The sequence below is a fragment of the Gopherus flavomarginatus genome, chromosome 4 (assembly GCF_025201925.1).
Source record: "Gopherus flavomarginatus isolate rGopFla2 chromosome 4, rGopFla2.mat.asm, whole genome shotgun sequence".
Lineage (NCBI taxonomy): Eukaryota > Metazoa > Chordata > Testudines > Testudinidae > Gopherus > Gopherus flavomarginatus.
This window is the reverse complement of record NC_066620.1, coordinates 123878832-123893318: the sequence shown is the minus strand read 5'-3', so window position 1 is coordinate 123893318 and position 14487 is coordinate 123878832. Positions and strand designations below refer to the sequence as shown.

General features: G+C 39.8%; 1 protein-coding gene across 1 annotated transcript in view; it reads right to left on the bottom strand.

The window, feature by feature from the left end:
• Window positions 1-9566: 9566 nt before the first annotated feature.
• The window catches only part of TBC1D32 (TBC1 domain family member 32), a 187186-nt gene continuing 182265 nt past the window's right edge, over window positions 9567-14487 (bottom strand). Inside the window, exon 33 of the mRNA XM_050949460.1 lies at window positions 9567-11584. Coding sequence (XP_050805417.1) covers window positions 11465-11584 — 120 coding nt within the window. The 3' untranslated portion in view covers window positions 9567-11464. The remainder of the gene's footprint in view (window positions 11585-14487) is intronic.

The following is a 14487-nucleotide window of genomic DNA, read 5'->3' as shown; positions in this document are numbered from 1 at the left end:
GGGACCCCAAGACCCAAATCCCTTGAGTCTCACAACAAAGGGAAATAATTCTTTTTCCCTTCCCCCCTCCAGGTGCTCCTGGAGAGATACACAGACACAAGCTCTGTGAACCCAAACAGAGTGAATCTCCCTCTCTGTTCCCAATCCTGGAAACAAAAAGTACTTTCCTATTCCCCCAGAGGGAATGCAAAAATCAGGCTAGCAATCCAACACACAGATCTCCCCGATTCCTTCCTCCCACCAATTCCCTGGTGAGTACAGACTCAATTTCCCTGAAGTAAAGAAAAACTCCCACAGGTCTTAAAAGAAAGCTTTATATAAAAAGAAAGAAAAATAAGTACAAATGTTCTCTCTGTATTAAGATGATACAACACAGGGTCAATTGCTTAAAAGAATATTGAATAAACAGCCTTATTTCAAAAGAATACAAATCAAAGCACTTCAGCACTTATATTTATGCAAATACCAAAGAAAAGAAACCATATAACTTACTATCTGATCTCTTTGTCCTTACACTTAGAAACAGAAGACTAGAAAGTAGAACTACTTCTCCAAAGCTCAGAGAAAGCAGGCAGCCAGAAAACAAAGACTCAGACACTCAAATCCCTCCACCCAAAGTTGAAAAAATCCGGTTTTCTGATTGGTCCTCTGGTCAGGTGCTTCAGGTGAAAGAAACATTAACCCTTAGCTATCTGTTTATGACAGGTAGTGACACCCTTATCATTTTTAGCCCACTCAAGAGGGCACTAACCTGGCATGTGGGACACCTGGGTTCTCCTTCCTCTCCTGCCTAATGGGAAGAAAAGACTTTAAAAGGGGTCTTCTACCTCTAATGTGAGTGCCTTAACAAATAGGCAATGAGACATTCTGATGTGAGGACTCTCTCAATCTCACCTATTGAAGCTGCTCCACTGCGGCTACATACTTAGAGTCAATGGATCAAAAAGAGAAAGATTGAAAATGTTTCTGCAGCCTGCTGTTTAGGGCACTTACCTGAGAAGTGGGAAACCTAGTCCCCCTGCTCCAAAGACCCATTCATTATTTATCAAACGTGGAAGCAGCTTCAACAGGAGAGAGAGCAGGAGCCCCACATCAGACAGTCCTCCTGCCCAGTGTAAGGTTGCCAACTTTCCAATTGCAGAATATGGAACACCCTTTCCCTGTCCCATCCCCACCCCTTCCCGAGGCCCTGCCCCTACCCTTTCCTTTCTCCAAGGCCTCACTCACGCCATCCCCCCACCCTCCATCACTCACTTTCTCCCACCCTGGCTGACTTGCTCATTTTCACTGAACTGGGCAGGTGGTTGGGATGTGGGAGGGGCTGAGGGCTCTGGCTGGGGTTGTGGGCTCTAGAGTGGGGCCCGAAATGAGGGGTTTTGGAGTGTAGGAGGGAGCTCTGGGCTGGGGTATATGGTGTGGGAGGAAGTATAGGCTCTGGGATGGGGGTACAGGATCCAGGGTGGGGCTGAGGGGTTTGGGGTGCAGGAGGGGATGCAGGCACTGGGAGGGAGTTTGGATGCAGGAAGGTGCTCAGGGATAGGGCAGGGGTTTGGGATGCAGGAGGGGTGTGGGCTCCAGGCGACATTTACCTCAGATGGCTCCTGAAAGTGGCCAGCATTTCCCTCCGGCTCCTAGGCAGAGGCATGGCCAGGCTTCTTTGTGTGTTGTCCCCACCCAGAGGGGCTGCCCCCACAGCTGCCATTGGCCACGGTTCCTACCGAATGGGAGCTGCATTCAGCACTCAGGGTGAGGGCAGCATGTGGCACCCCCATGGCCATGCCTCTGTTTAGGAGCCAGAGTGCAATACTGGCCACTTCTGGGAGCTGCATGGAGACAGGGCAGGCAGGGAGCCTGACTTAGCACTGTTGTGCTGCCGACCGGATTGTTAATGGCTTACCAGAGCCACAAGGATCCCTTTTTGACCAGGCGCCTCACAATCCTAGCCCAGTGGTTAAAGCACACTCCAGCAAAGCAGGAGATTCCTGTTCAAATCCTTTTCCCCCTCAGGCAGAGAGGGAGTTGAGGCTGGATTTCTCACATCCTGGTGGAGTATTCTAAGCACTGAGCTGAAATTATATGGGAGGAGGCAGCGCCTTCCTCTACCTGGATTTTAAATGTGGCCCAATCCAGTTGGTGTGCTCTGAGTACACCTTCTAAATCAGGTGGGATAGGCATTCCTCACCTACTGTCCCCTGATTTGAGGCTTGTGATGCGTCTCAGGTGGGAGATAGGCATCCTGCCACCTAGAGTGAGGTACCTAAGGGACGTTTATGGCAAAAATGTAGACACTGAAGGAATATAGATTCCCACAGACTTTGGCAGCAGCTGAGAGCGAGTTTAGGCACTTCCAAGTGCTTTGTGGATCGAGGCCCAAGTGATGGAGAATCCACCACATGCCCCGGTAAATTATTTCAGTGGTTAATCACCCTCACAATTAAAATGGTTTGCCTTATTTCGAGTCTCAGTTTGTCTGGATCCCATTGTGCCTTTTTCTGCTAGATCAAAGATCAGTCCACTATAAAAAAATCTACGTAGGTACCTGTAGGCCATGATCGTCTCTTATTATTATTCTCTTGAATAAACTAAATAGACTTGAGCTTCATAAGTGTCTCATTATAAAGCAGCTGTTCCAACTGTCTAATAATTCTTGTACTTTTTTCTGACCCAACTTTTCAACCTCTTTTTAGAAGTGTGGCTGCCAGAACTGGACATAGAAAAGGAGTCACTGATGCCATAATTAGTACTAATATCCCCTTCCTACTTCTACTTGACATTTCCCTGCTTATGTAGCCAAGGATTGCATTCATCCTTTTAACTATAATACAGCATTGGCTGCTCAGGCACTACATTCCAGGATGCTTTCTCTTATCTTTTAAGTCTGACCTATATTCTTTGTTCCTAGATGTGACATCTCACATTGGGCTGTAGTAAAACACATGTTCAAATCAGTCCACCTTACCAAGTGATCCAGATCAATCTGCATAACCACATTACCATCATTATTTACCATTCCAATAATTTATGTTATTTTCAAATTGTACCAGCATATCATTAGTTTTCTGATAATTCCTCTTCACTGAGGCCTAAGAATTCTGTACACATGATTTTACATATGCTTCTCCATGTGGGATGGATAAGACTGATTAGCTGCCCTTTTTCTTAAGAAATGCAGCTTGAAATAATTGCTTCTAATGAATGGTTTCAGCAGTGACATTCAGTAACTTATGTTTTGCTCAACCATTGACAGAATTCATTTCCTTCCCTTGGGAAGAGCTATCGATCTAACTCATATGGATGACCTAGGGCCCCCCCCCAATCTCATCACTGTCACTTTGATAGGGCTAGATGATCCAGGTCTCTGGAGCCCATCTTGAATCTCGGAAGGAGACAGCTCTGCTCCTCCCACCAAATTCCTGCCAACTTTGTAACATCATCTCTATGTATGAAAAAAATAGTGATGCAAACAAATAACTAGCATATCATACAGCTCTATTGCTTCGAGCTAGATATGGAGGAAAGGATGATGCGGGGCTTAGCCAAATACAAAGGAATTGGAAATGAACCACTATGTCATCAATTTGCAACATATCAGGGTACAAGCTTTCCCTATAGGCTTGCTATTGCAACTCCCTCACAACTGATAAGGCAGACTTACCTCTGCCCTCACTTTGAATGTGGCTTGGGCTCCTCCTATTAGTGAGAACATAAAACAGAAACAAACTGTCCATTTTTTTAAAAAAGTGTGTATACTGAATTTATGCTCAATAGATGAGATTTTCGAAGTTTAGTGTTGGCCTAATACTTCTCCTTCTGAAGTCAGTGAAAGTGTTATCAATTTACTGGGAGCAGATTGAGACCAAGACTGAATGTGTTTTATAATCTCAGTTTCCATTGCCCTAAGCAATGCTTACCTTGAACATCTTAAAATATTGACAAATCAGATTTTACAATTTAAAGAACTGACCTCAATTTTGTTTTCATTGAACTTAAACTGCCATTTAAAGTGTTTAACTGTTTTTGTGTCTCCTTCACAATATCATGTGACTAGTGTTTCCTCATTATATTATTTAGTTCTTTTTATTTACAGAGCTGTCTGGGGCAATAGATAGTAGGATTCATCATACCTCCATCTGTTTGCCCACCAGCACCTGCTGTTAATGCCTTCATGTCCTTCCTTCTGGATCCTGGAGGCATGACTTCACACACTTCTCTGGTTGGAGCCAGAGGCATTTGTTCTGGTTAGCAAACTTCTGTTGCCCCAGCTCGGCAAAGTAATTTTACCAATGTCAGCCTCATTTTATAGAGAGGGTAGCTGAAGCAAACATGGGTGAAGTCTACTTTTATAGAATTAAGATAGCCCTGTTCACAACTAGCAACTCTTGAATGGAATCCTTGCTGAAGAGGGTAATATGCGATGCTTTAGGGCCTGATCCAAAGCCCACGGAAGTCAGTGGAAAGACTCCCATTAACTTCAGTGGTTTTAGGAACAGGCCCTTAAGCTGCAAAAGTTAGGAGGATGAGGTTAATTAAAAGATACTTAATTTATGCTACATGAGGAAAGGGAACATTTCAAGATGTGGACAAACTGGAGAAAGTCCAGAGATAAGCAACAAAAATGATTAAAGGTCTGGGAAACATGATCTCTGAGGAAAGATTGAAAAAATTTGGGTTTGTTTAGTCTGGAGAAGAGAAGGCTGAGGGGGAACACAATAGCAGTTTTCAACTACACAGAAGTTTGTTAAAAAGAGGAGAGTGAAAAATGTTCTTGGTAACCTCTAAGAATAAGACAAGAAGTAATGAGCTTAAATTGCAGCAGGGCAGGTGTAGATTGGACACTTGGAAAAACTTCCTGTCAGGGTAGTTAAGCATTGAAACAAATTCGTTGTGAAATCTCCATCATTGGAGGTTTTTAAGAACAGGAGATAAACACTTGTCAGGAATGGTCTAGGTATTATGTAGTCCTACCTTGAGTACCAGGGACTGGACTAGATGACCTATTGAGGTACCTTCCAGTCCTACACTGCTATGATTCTATGTCTGTGACTCTTCATGGTTTCCAGTTAATGAGATTTGGGGTTGGTAGGATTCTGTATTCTTTTTATGGACTTGAACAGCTGATTAATAAAATTGCAGGCTTTTGCCATTTGATGTTGATTCTGATGTATATTCTGTGAACAAAACACTGACATAGGAAGTCAAACCACTTTAAAACAAGACAATCTTTCTGCAATCAGAGAAAGAATCTGGGTTGGCTAAACAGGTGTAGGGGCAGGAGTGGTGCAGGGGACAAGAGGCCATGAATGGAGGTAAAGGCCACTTGGTTAGAAGAAAGGATGAGATAGAGGTGAGAGAATGATAAAAGGGGAAAACTGATACATAAGAAGAAAAAGAAAATATGAAGATGAAAGTGAACAATAGCAAGGGAAGAAGAGAGAGGAGCAGAAGGATAGCACCAGAGAGAGAGAGAGAAGTAAATAGACCAGAGAGAAAAAGCAACACACAACTGTAAAGTTAGAAAACTGTATTTTATTTCCTTATTTTCCTGCATTTAATTGTATTTCACTGCTAGAAAAGGGGAATCTCAGCAGAGAGCAGAAGCTATTTTTAAACCCCCCAGGGCTGGAGGGAGGAATATTGCAGCTGAATTTCACTCAGGGAGTGAGTTTACCTTGATATTTGTGGTCCAGGTGGTGTTAGAGTGTTTTAGGCTGATCATCTAGAGAACATAGCAGCAGTTTTTCCTCTTAGTTCAAGCTCTACTTCCCTCTGTCCCATAGTTGGATGCATGTCAGTGGTGCTGTCTCTCATTCATAAAGCACTCTGGAATCATTTTCATTTTATACTGTCAGATATTAATACTTAGCTCTTATACAGCACTTCTCATTTTCTGAGTGCTCTACAGATATTCCCTAATTAATCATCACAATACCCATATGAAATGACTGTTATTGTTCTCATTTTACAGATGGGGAAATTTGAAGTTAACTGACTTGCCCAAGGCAACACAGCAGGACATTGTCAGAATTAGCATTGGCACTCAGGAACTCCTGAATCTTGGCTCTGTACTCACACCTGTCTTTCTGATTAATTAATGTATTTTTGCAGTACTGTACCTTTTAACTCCTTCAAATCATCCACTGTGTTTTAGTAGCAGTTGTCTTTGAACATATAAATCTTATTATTCCTGATGATTTGAAGATGTGGTGATGCTGAAAGCTGTTTTTGCATTGGAGGCTTTATATATAAGTGGTGTTTGAATGACCTCTTTTCAATGCCTATTATTTGTGCGTGTGGGTGGTTGCTGATAAACTGGTAACAGTTCCCTGGGTATCCCAATGCCTGTGGCAGGAGACATTAATTTCTGTATTGCATATTTGCCAATATGTGGATTAATTGTTATATAACTGAGTAATATAATAGCTATCATCCTCAAGATATCCAAAATGCACAACTTCGTTAAATATTCACATTTTAACAGCCTAGCACTCAACTGTCTGGACAATTGCTAGCTGGCATAGGTATAGAGCATTGTGGCAATGAAGTTAGGTACTTTAAAAATCAAATAAGAGAGAGTACTAGCATTGAAAACATAGGTTTGACAGTCTGACACTGATTTCAGATAAATATGTGGTAGCATTAACTATTGTCATAATTCTTTTATTTCACTCTACAGTATACATAACTGATGTGTGAAATCCACCCAGCAGTTTAAGAAAGACAAACTATTTTAATCAAGTTTAAGGGTTTCAATTTCTTTCTATTAAAAAAGTCCCTACCAAACACATTTTATAGACAGAATGAAGCAGCAGCAATGGAAAATGTCAGTATTTTCTGGCTCATTCTTACATTACATATACAAAAAAACCCCAAAACTCCAAACCTGAAAAACTCAGCACTACTGAATGCAAGTATTAGTTAATATTTTACCTTTGAGTGTGTTCATATGTATGTATTCATTTCACACCGGTGGAAATATAGGAAAAAAATCAAGAGCCAGTAAGAGTGGAATTAACTGACCCCAAACTGACAGTACTGCTTCATTCACATTACGAGAAAGTGTTGTGATGACATTGGGTAACCTCAAATACAACACAGACAGGATTTATAGCGCTGAAATGCTTTATTTTTTTCCGCCATAGATTTCAATTTTAAAAAGTTTTGATGAAGCCACGCCTAATTTATATAGCTAGCTTTATTCATAGGTGGCAATCCCTTAGTGCATTGCAACATGTCCTGTAACCAAGTACTTCACACACTTAAACTTTCCTGAGCACCCCATCTCACCTGGTAATTCTGCCCACATATACAGGACTCATTATGGTAGTTTATATTGCTTTGCTGCTAGAACTAACCACAGCATGCCCTTTGTTCCCAATATTAGTGTGTTCTTCAGGATGAACTGTTATGCTGGATACTTGCGCCGATCAAAAAATAGAAAATCTTTGTGGAAAGCCTCTACACTTTTGCACAGTAATCTGACTAAGATTTCTTAGTGCAAAAAGGAAAATGTAGTTTAAACTATCGATGTAATTTGTGCCTTCTTGTTATTTTAGAAAGACTGTATTCAGAATGGCAGAAATAGAAGCTGCCATCATGAATATCACACACACCCAAATCTATCACTTAAGTGGGGAATAAAACCCCATTATAGGGTGCTGACATTAGCCACATGCACAGATCAACTTAGAGAAACCACATCATTTTTCTTCCATTCTGAGACATTACTGTAACAGATGATGGCATAAGAACAACTGTTGCAGTATACTGAATTTTCTCTCTTTGTGGTTTTGATTTTTGGCAGATAGTACGCAATTATCTTGAACTGTCTATCCACATTTAAATTTCACAGTCAATATGGCTCATACAGGTATTGTAAAGGTTAGGTTTCTACCTGAAATTTTCTTCTTGAAATTTTGATAAACAGATTTGATAGACAACATGGCATCATCCTGTGACCTTTTAATCTTTTCAGTGTCTATCTAAATCCTTTGCTGATTCAGCAGATGTTGGGTAAAAAGCCCTCCTGTTTGCTAACAGTACAATAATCTTGAGTGAAATACAAATCTGATGTTCTCTAATTACTAGTGGGACTACTGCAGTGTTCAGTTGGAACATGTCACTTAGCTGCTAATGTTCCTTATTGACTCAACATCCTGCTCACTGCTGCAAGACTTGGCTTCAGAAAGGTGACGGAAATCAGTGCACAAAGATTGTACTGCCCTTTTTTTTTTTAATTTCCGATCTCTAGGGCCAGATTATGGCTTTTGTGAAGGGGCAGGGGAAAGAGGGTTCTGGGAATCTCTCCCAAGGGCACCCACACAATTCTCTCCCAAACCAATTCTTCAAAGTCAATGAAGAAAGACAGGATGCAATTCTGGCCCCAGTGAAGTCAATGGGAGTTTTGCCACTGATTTCAATGGGAACAAGATTTCACCAATGACATGATGGTTTTTGGTAGTCCTATTACTGATGAGACGCAATAGGAGATGAAGCCCCTTCTGATGAGATCTCTCTCCATCCTGAAGAAGAGATGGAGAGTGATGCTGCTTCTTATTGAAGGAGAAATGGGGGTATGAAGTCCCTCTAAATGAAGAGAAGTAGCTTTTGTCACTTGATCATAAGCCCGGTCTAGAAAGTCAGTAGCAGATGTCATCTCGTCCACTGAATCACACACTTTGTAAAGGGTAAGGGGTTGTTTTCTCAAGTCTGACTCCTTGTGGTTTGATGGATTTAAAGACGTGATTATCCTCCAGATCATGTTTCAACATTTCACATTACTTGTCCTCATGTTTAAAATGTTTTTTTAAAAAAAGAATAATTAAATAACTTTTCTGCATTTACTCCATATTTGGCCTACAACAAAACAATTTGATCAAAATTATTATTGGCTCTGTATTTCTAAGGGACATCTAATGGAAAAAAGAATGCATATACAGGTGCTCAAAACTACAATATATAAATAAATAGCTTTGGCTGAGATCACAAATGTGAACAGCCCTCAGTATGCTAAAACAGGGAACCATTTTTAGAGGTATGCAGGTAAATACATCATCTACAGTTATGAGACTAATAGTTGTCTGTCAGGGAAAGAAAACTGGAACAAGATACACATTACTGAATCTGGAATAAATTGGTACATTCAAGTTACATTTCTGAATTTAAATGAGATAAAATAATGACCTCCTCCTACTGATGTACACGAATAAAATTCCAATTGGAGTTCATCTTCTGCATATGCAAGCACATACATGCGTACCCACTTAGCCTTTGACAAGTCAACATTTGCTAGCTTGCCCCACAGTCATTTCCTGTTGTAAGTACAGGTGAAAACTCTTCTCTTAGATTTCACCGTGGAATGAAAGTGAGCAAAAATGAACATTTAGCACCCAATCTTCTCCCAGCATGCTAGGACAAGATGTAGCCAAAATATCATATTTCTAATATGTTAATGGGGCAGGCAATGGAGAACCAGCCAAAGGAGACTCTATAACCTCGTGTTCACTATGGACATATGAGTAATCTACATAGTTACAGGAAAGATGGAGAGCGATGGCTGTTGCTAGTGAGTCTGCACAGAGCACAAATCTGTATACCTCAAATTCAATGGAGTAGCTGAACAGTGCTCTGCTTTGTCTCCTCCCTTTGATACCTGGGGCAACATCCCAGCTGTGAGAGCCTTTGGGATCTTACCAGCAGTAAGCACTGAAAATCCAATTCCTTTGCTATTCCAGAAAAGCACAAACCTTCGTTCATAACTACATGGTACTTAAGCCTTAGAAATCCAAGAAACTGTTGATGTTTATTTTTGGCCTTGACTCAGTTGTTAAAATCAGAGGATGTGTATGGTACAAAATTAAGGTGAAAAAGATTTTCAGTAGTTGGCACAGTTTACAACTGTTATCAACTAATCAAACTGTCATATATGTAGTCACAAGACTTTCCTTGGTGACATAAAATTTGGCCTCTCAACATAACATGAATTCAGATTGTTACCTGCTTCATCTTCCCTCAGATCCCAATCAAGAGAGGGAGAGAACATTTCAAAATTAATTTATAGCTCCTTTTTTCTATTCAGTTTTTCCTGTTATTGTATGCAGCTTTTTAAAAACAGTAACAAAGCACAGCAAGATTCTCTACACCAAATACAATAACTCACCAGTATAATGGGAAGAAAGGGAACCATAAACTTATATTATACATTGGGAAACAAGTTTGGAAAATGTAATTTTAAAGTAGTTCTTTTGCTTTTAGTACCATTTTTAGGACTCCTTTGTTAAATTCATATCAGTTGGGGCAAAAAGTCCAGTATGCCAAGCTAACTCACTAAATTTTCTTTTACAGACTTGCCATGCTATCATAATAACAGAACTATAGGTTACATTGTAATGGAATTATTTTTATATACTCCAATTTTCAAGTCAGTATTTTAACTGTCGAAGTCACAATGAACAGAAAAGGTAAAACAAGTAAATGAACCTTAATGAACATTTGTTTTGCAAAAAGTATTTTAGATTAATTTCCATTTTTTTATTAGTGATACATAACAAAATTATTTTGACTTATGTTTCAGAAACCCAGGCTTATACACACCAAAACACGCATTTCGGAATGTTGAAATCAATCATTGTATAAAACCACAAATGCATCACTAATTTCCAGAATTGATGTCACACTCATCTTCTTTGACATGTTTTCTGAAGTTGACTCCAGATTGGACAGAAAAGTAATCCACACTGCTCAGAATCACCTGGCTTTTATTAGTGTGAGTTTTTTTATATAATGGTAATATGTACAAATCAAACCAATCGATAAAATGACTGTACTGAATACTGCATATTTTAGTAATCCGCCTTCCCATTTATCCATTCTGAGAATATAAAATTAGCATATAAGATTACAAATATATACTTATGGTATAGAAACCATTATGGCTAAGGGCAGTATCAGTCCTTTGTTCCACTTGGATTTAACTATACTTCCTCAGCCAAATCATAAGGTCAGATCAGCTGCATCCAAGAAAGCTGCTTTGCTTTTGCTCACTCCCATTCACATAACTATAGGATACTCAAGTGATTATTCTCAGTATTGCTTCTTATTGCCAGACCTGTGCAGAATTTTAAAGTTTTAGATAAGATGGTGTGGGCAGGAGATGACCAAAATGTATTAGTTTGGGAACAGCTTCCAGAGAATACAAACAAGACCCCTATGCTACGGGCAGATTCTCAAGCAATCTACCAAATAAAAATAAGACAGTACATACAGTATGGAGAAATAAATTATTTTTCAGTTGATCCAATTCAGATGATGTCCCCTTGAAAAACCTATATTCTGAAAACACTTATTATGGTTTTTAACATACGTATATTTCCACGGCATGAATTTTTATGGAGACTGATATAAAACAATCGGCATTCCCTTTCAGAACTTAACTAAAGCTTGAAGATGAAATGCTTGTTTGCTTGATCTATGTGCTCTGCATTCTAATGTTCCTCATGTCTCTCAGCAGCACTGGCCTGTAGGTTGCCTCCAAGCTTTCCATGTATTCTAAATAATCACTCACTCGAAATCTATGGAGTGCTTCTTCCTGCACAAATATACAAAAAAAAAATTATTAGCTATGAAAAAAGATGCAGTATTACAGTGTAATGAATTTTAGATGTTTGAAGGTAGCTTATTTTACTTTTGCATGTCACTGCCTTGGTGTTTTATGGTGCAAACAGATACTCTATCTCCCTTTGTTTAAAAGTGAAAAATCAGTGTGCTCAAGTTCAGACAGCTCTTCCTAATTAGAAATTTGCTAACAAATGGCTTTTTCAGACTGAACCCATTTCTTCACTATTAGGAGAGCATTCCATTTGATGATTTCAAGGAATACAAAATAAGCCTTAAATAGAAAATGACAGGTTACAAAAACATTCTTTTCTCAAAGTGTATACTAGCTCTGGAAGCCCTAACGTTGTTAATGTGCTAGGTATAAAGAATAGGTTCCCGGTACATTGATCCGCCCTTTTTGCTAACAGCCAGCTACGAGAATAGCACTAGTTATATATTTAAAAAACCAGTTATGAACACTGATCTTCAAAATATGCTCGTTTAAGGCAGGCTAAGACACTATTGCTTCATCGTCATCATAAATAACAATTAACATTTTATAAAGCTCTGGATTTCATGTCCATATTTAACAGGGCAAAATAAGTCTGTCCAAAAAAGATAATCAGGCCAAATCCTTCCATGGGACTGACAAGGTAGACAAGGGAGAGGGATGCTGGCAGATGTATCCTCTGCAAAAAGAAACCGAGAGTAGAGCTGGATTCAACAGGGACACCAAGAAAAAACTCTCTGGTGCACTTGATACTCCTTAGAGCAGGAACAACCTGTGTGCTGACCATCTGCTGGGCAGTGTTATTGCTAAGGCAGCATATGCTGTAACAAGCATTTAGGAGCTAGACAGTGCTAGGGCACATGGCATACAGTCTGGTGCATTAGCTAAGCATCTCCTCTAGCTAGCAGTCTGTTGAGCCTAGGGTGACCAGATGTCCTGATTTTATTGGGACAGTCCTGAAACTCAGGGTTTTGTCTTATATAGGCACCTATTACTCCCACTCTCTGTCCCAATTTTTCACATTTCCTATCTGGTCACTCTAGCTGAGCTCATGGAGCACAATTTCCTACCAGCCGAAAGTTTGCACATCCCTGTTTGAATGAGGGTCTGTCACAAACAGATAGTTAAGGGTCAATGTCTCTTTTACCTGTAAAGGGTTAACAAGCTCAGTGTACCTGGCTGACACCTGACCAAAGGACCAATCGGGGGACAAGATACTTTTAAATCTTGGTGGAGGAAAGTCTTTGTTTGTGTTTTTTGGGTTGTTCTTTGTTCTCTCTTGGGATTAAGAGGAGCCAGATGCGCAACCAATTTTCTCCAATCTTTCTGAAACAGTCTCTCATGTTCAACCTAGCAAGTAATAGCTAGAAGGCACAATAGTTTTTTTTTTTTGTTTTCTTTATTTGCAAATGTGTATTTTGCTGGAAGGATATTTTACCTCTGTTTGCTGTAACTTATACTTAGGCTAGGGGGGAGGCAGTCCCTCTGGTCTATGTAAAGCTGAGACCCTGTAAACATTTTCCATCTTGATTTTACAGAGATAATTTTTACTTTTTCTTTCTTTAATTAAAAGCTTTTCTTTTTAAGAACCTGTTTGATATTTTTCCTTGTGTAAGACCCAAGGGGACTGGGTCTGAACTCACCAGGGATTGGTGGGGGAAAGGAGGAGGGGGGAAGGTGAATTCTTCTCTGTTTTAAGATTCAAGGAGTTTAAATCACAGTAAACTCACCAGGGCTAGGTGGGGGGAAAGGAAGGAGGGGGAATGGTTTATTCCTCTTTGTTTTAAGACCCAAGGGATTTGGGTCTTGGGTTCCCCAGGGATGGTTTTTAGGGGACAGAAAGTGTACCAAACACTATATTTTGGTTGGTGGCAGCATTATCAGATCTAAGCTAAAAATTAAGTTTAGAGGGGTACATGCAGGTCCCCACTTTCTGGATGCTAAAGTTCAAAGTGGGAATAAGACCTTAACAGGGTCTAAGGATGTCCTTGCCCAAGTGCAAACAAGGGCACAATTTTGTCCTATTTTGGGGAATCTTTTTTGCATAATTGGAATGGGAGAGGATTACACTAGGCACTGGAGGAAAAAAAAAGCCTGTTGTAGGAGGAGTTTAACTCCCTTTTTCAGGCAGCCAAGTTTGTATTGATTAAACGTGTGTGTGCTCTATACTGTATGTCTAATAGAAACTAAATAAAATAATTGCATTTGTTATTAATTATTCCAGCTAATGTTTATTTCAACTACCTTTGAAACAGTCTGCAAAACTGTTTTGAGTCCCTCTGCATATTTTATGCAAGGAAGAATCTGAAGTCATGTAAAGTACCTACTGACCACATAGAAGAGAAAGTTGATGCTATTTCATGGTCATATTTGACTTCTGAAATAAAATGGTCCTTGAGTTCAACTCCTTTTACATTCCCAAGTAGGAACCCACCTTAGTTCCTTAAAAGAAGAAAGAAAAGGTACCTGATATATTCCCTCTCCAGATCCACATTACAGAACCTCTTTGTTGCATGATAAGAACCATGAAACATCCTAAAGCAGTTTGACTGTTAGAAGATGCACATACATCAGTACAAAGAACCAACATATTGGTAAAGGCTGACCAACTGTAATTACAAAAGGCCCCATCCCTCTAACCATTCCTAGTTCCCCTCTGCTTCATCAAAACTAGCTATTATACACCATAGATTCAGAGAAAGATGGACAGTAAATGTGGATTTGCAAAGGCAGTGGGCTAGAGTACTGGGACCCTCATGTGGATGGATGGAAATAGGAAAGGTAAAAGTAGATTTGCCCCAGCCCTCATGCAAGGGCAAGTGACAATCACAGACCTTGCACTTAAGGAATCAATCACCACAAGACCTGTTGATTGTAGTAATTCT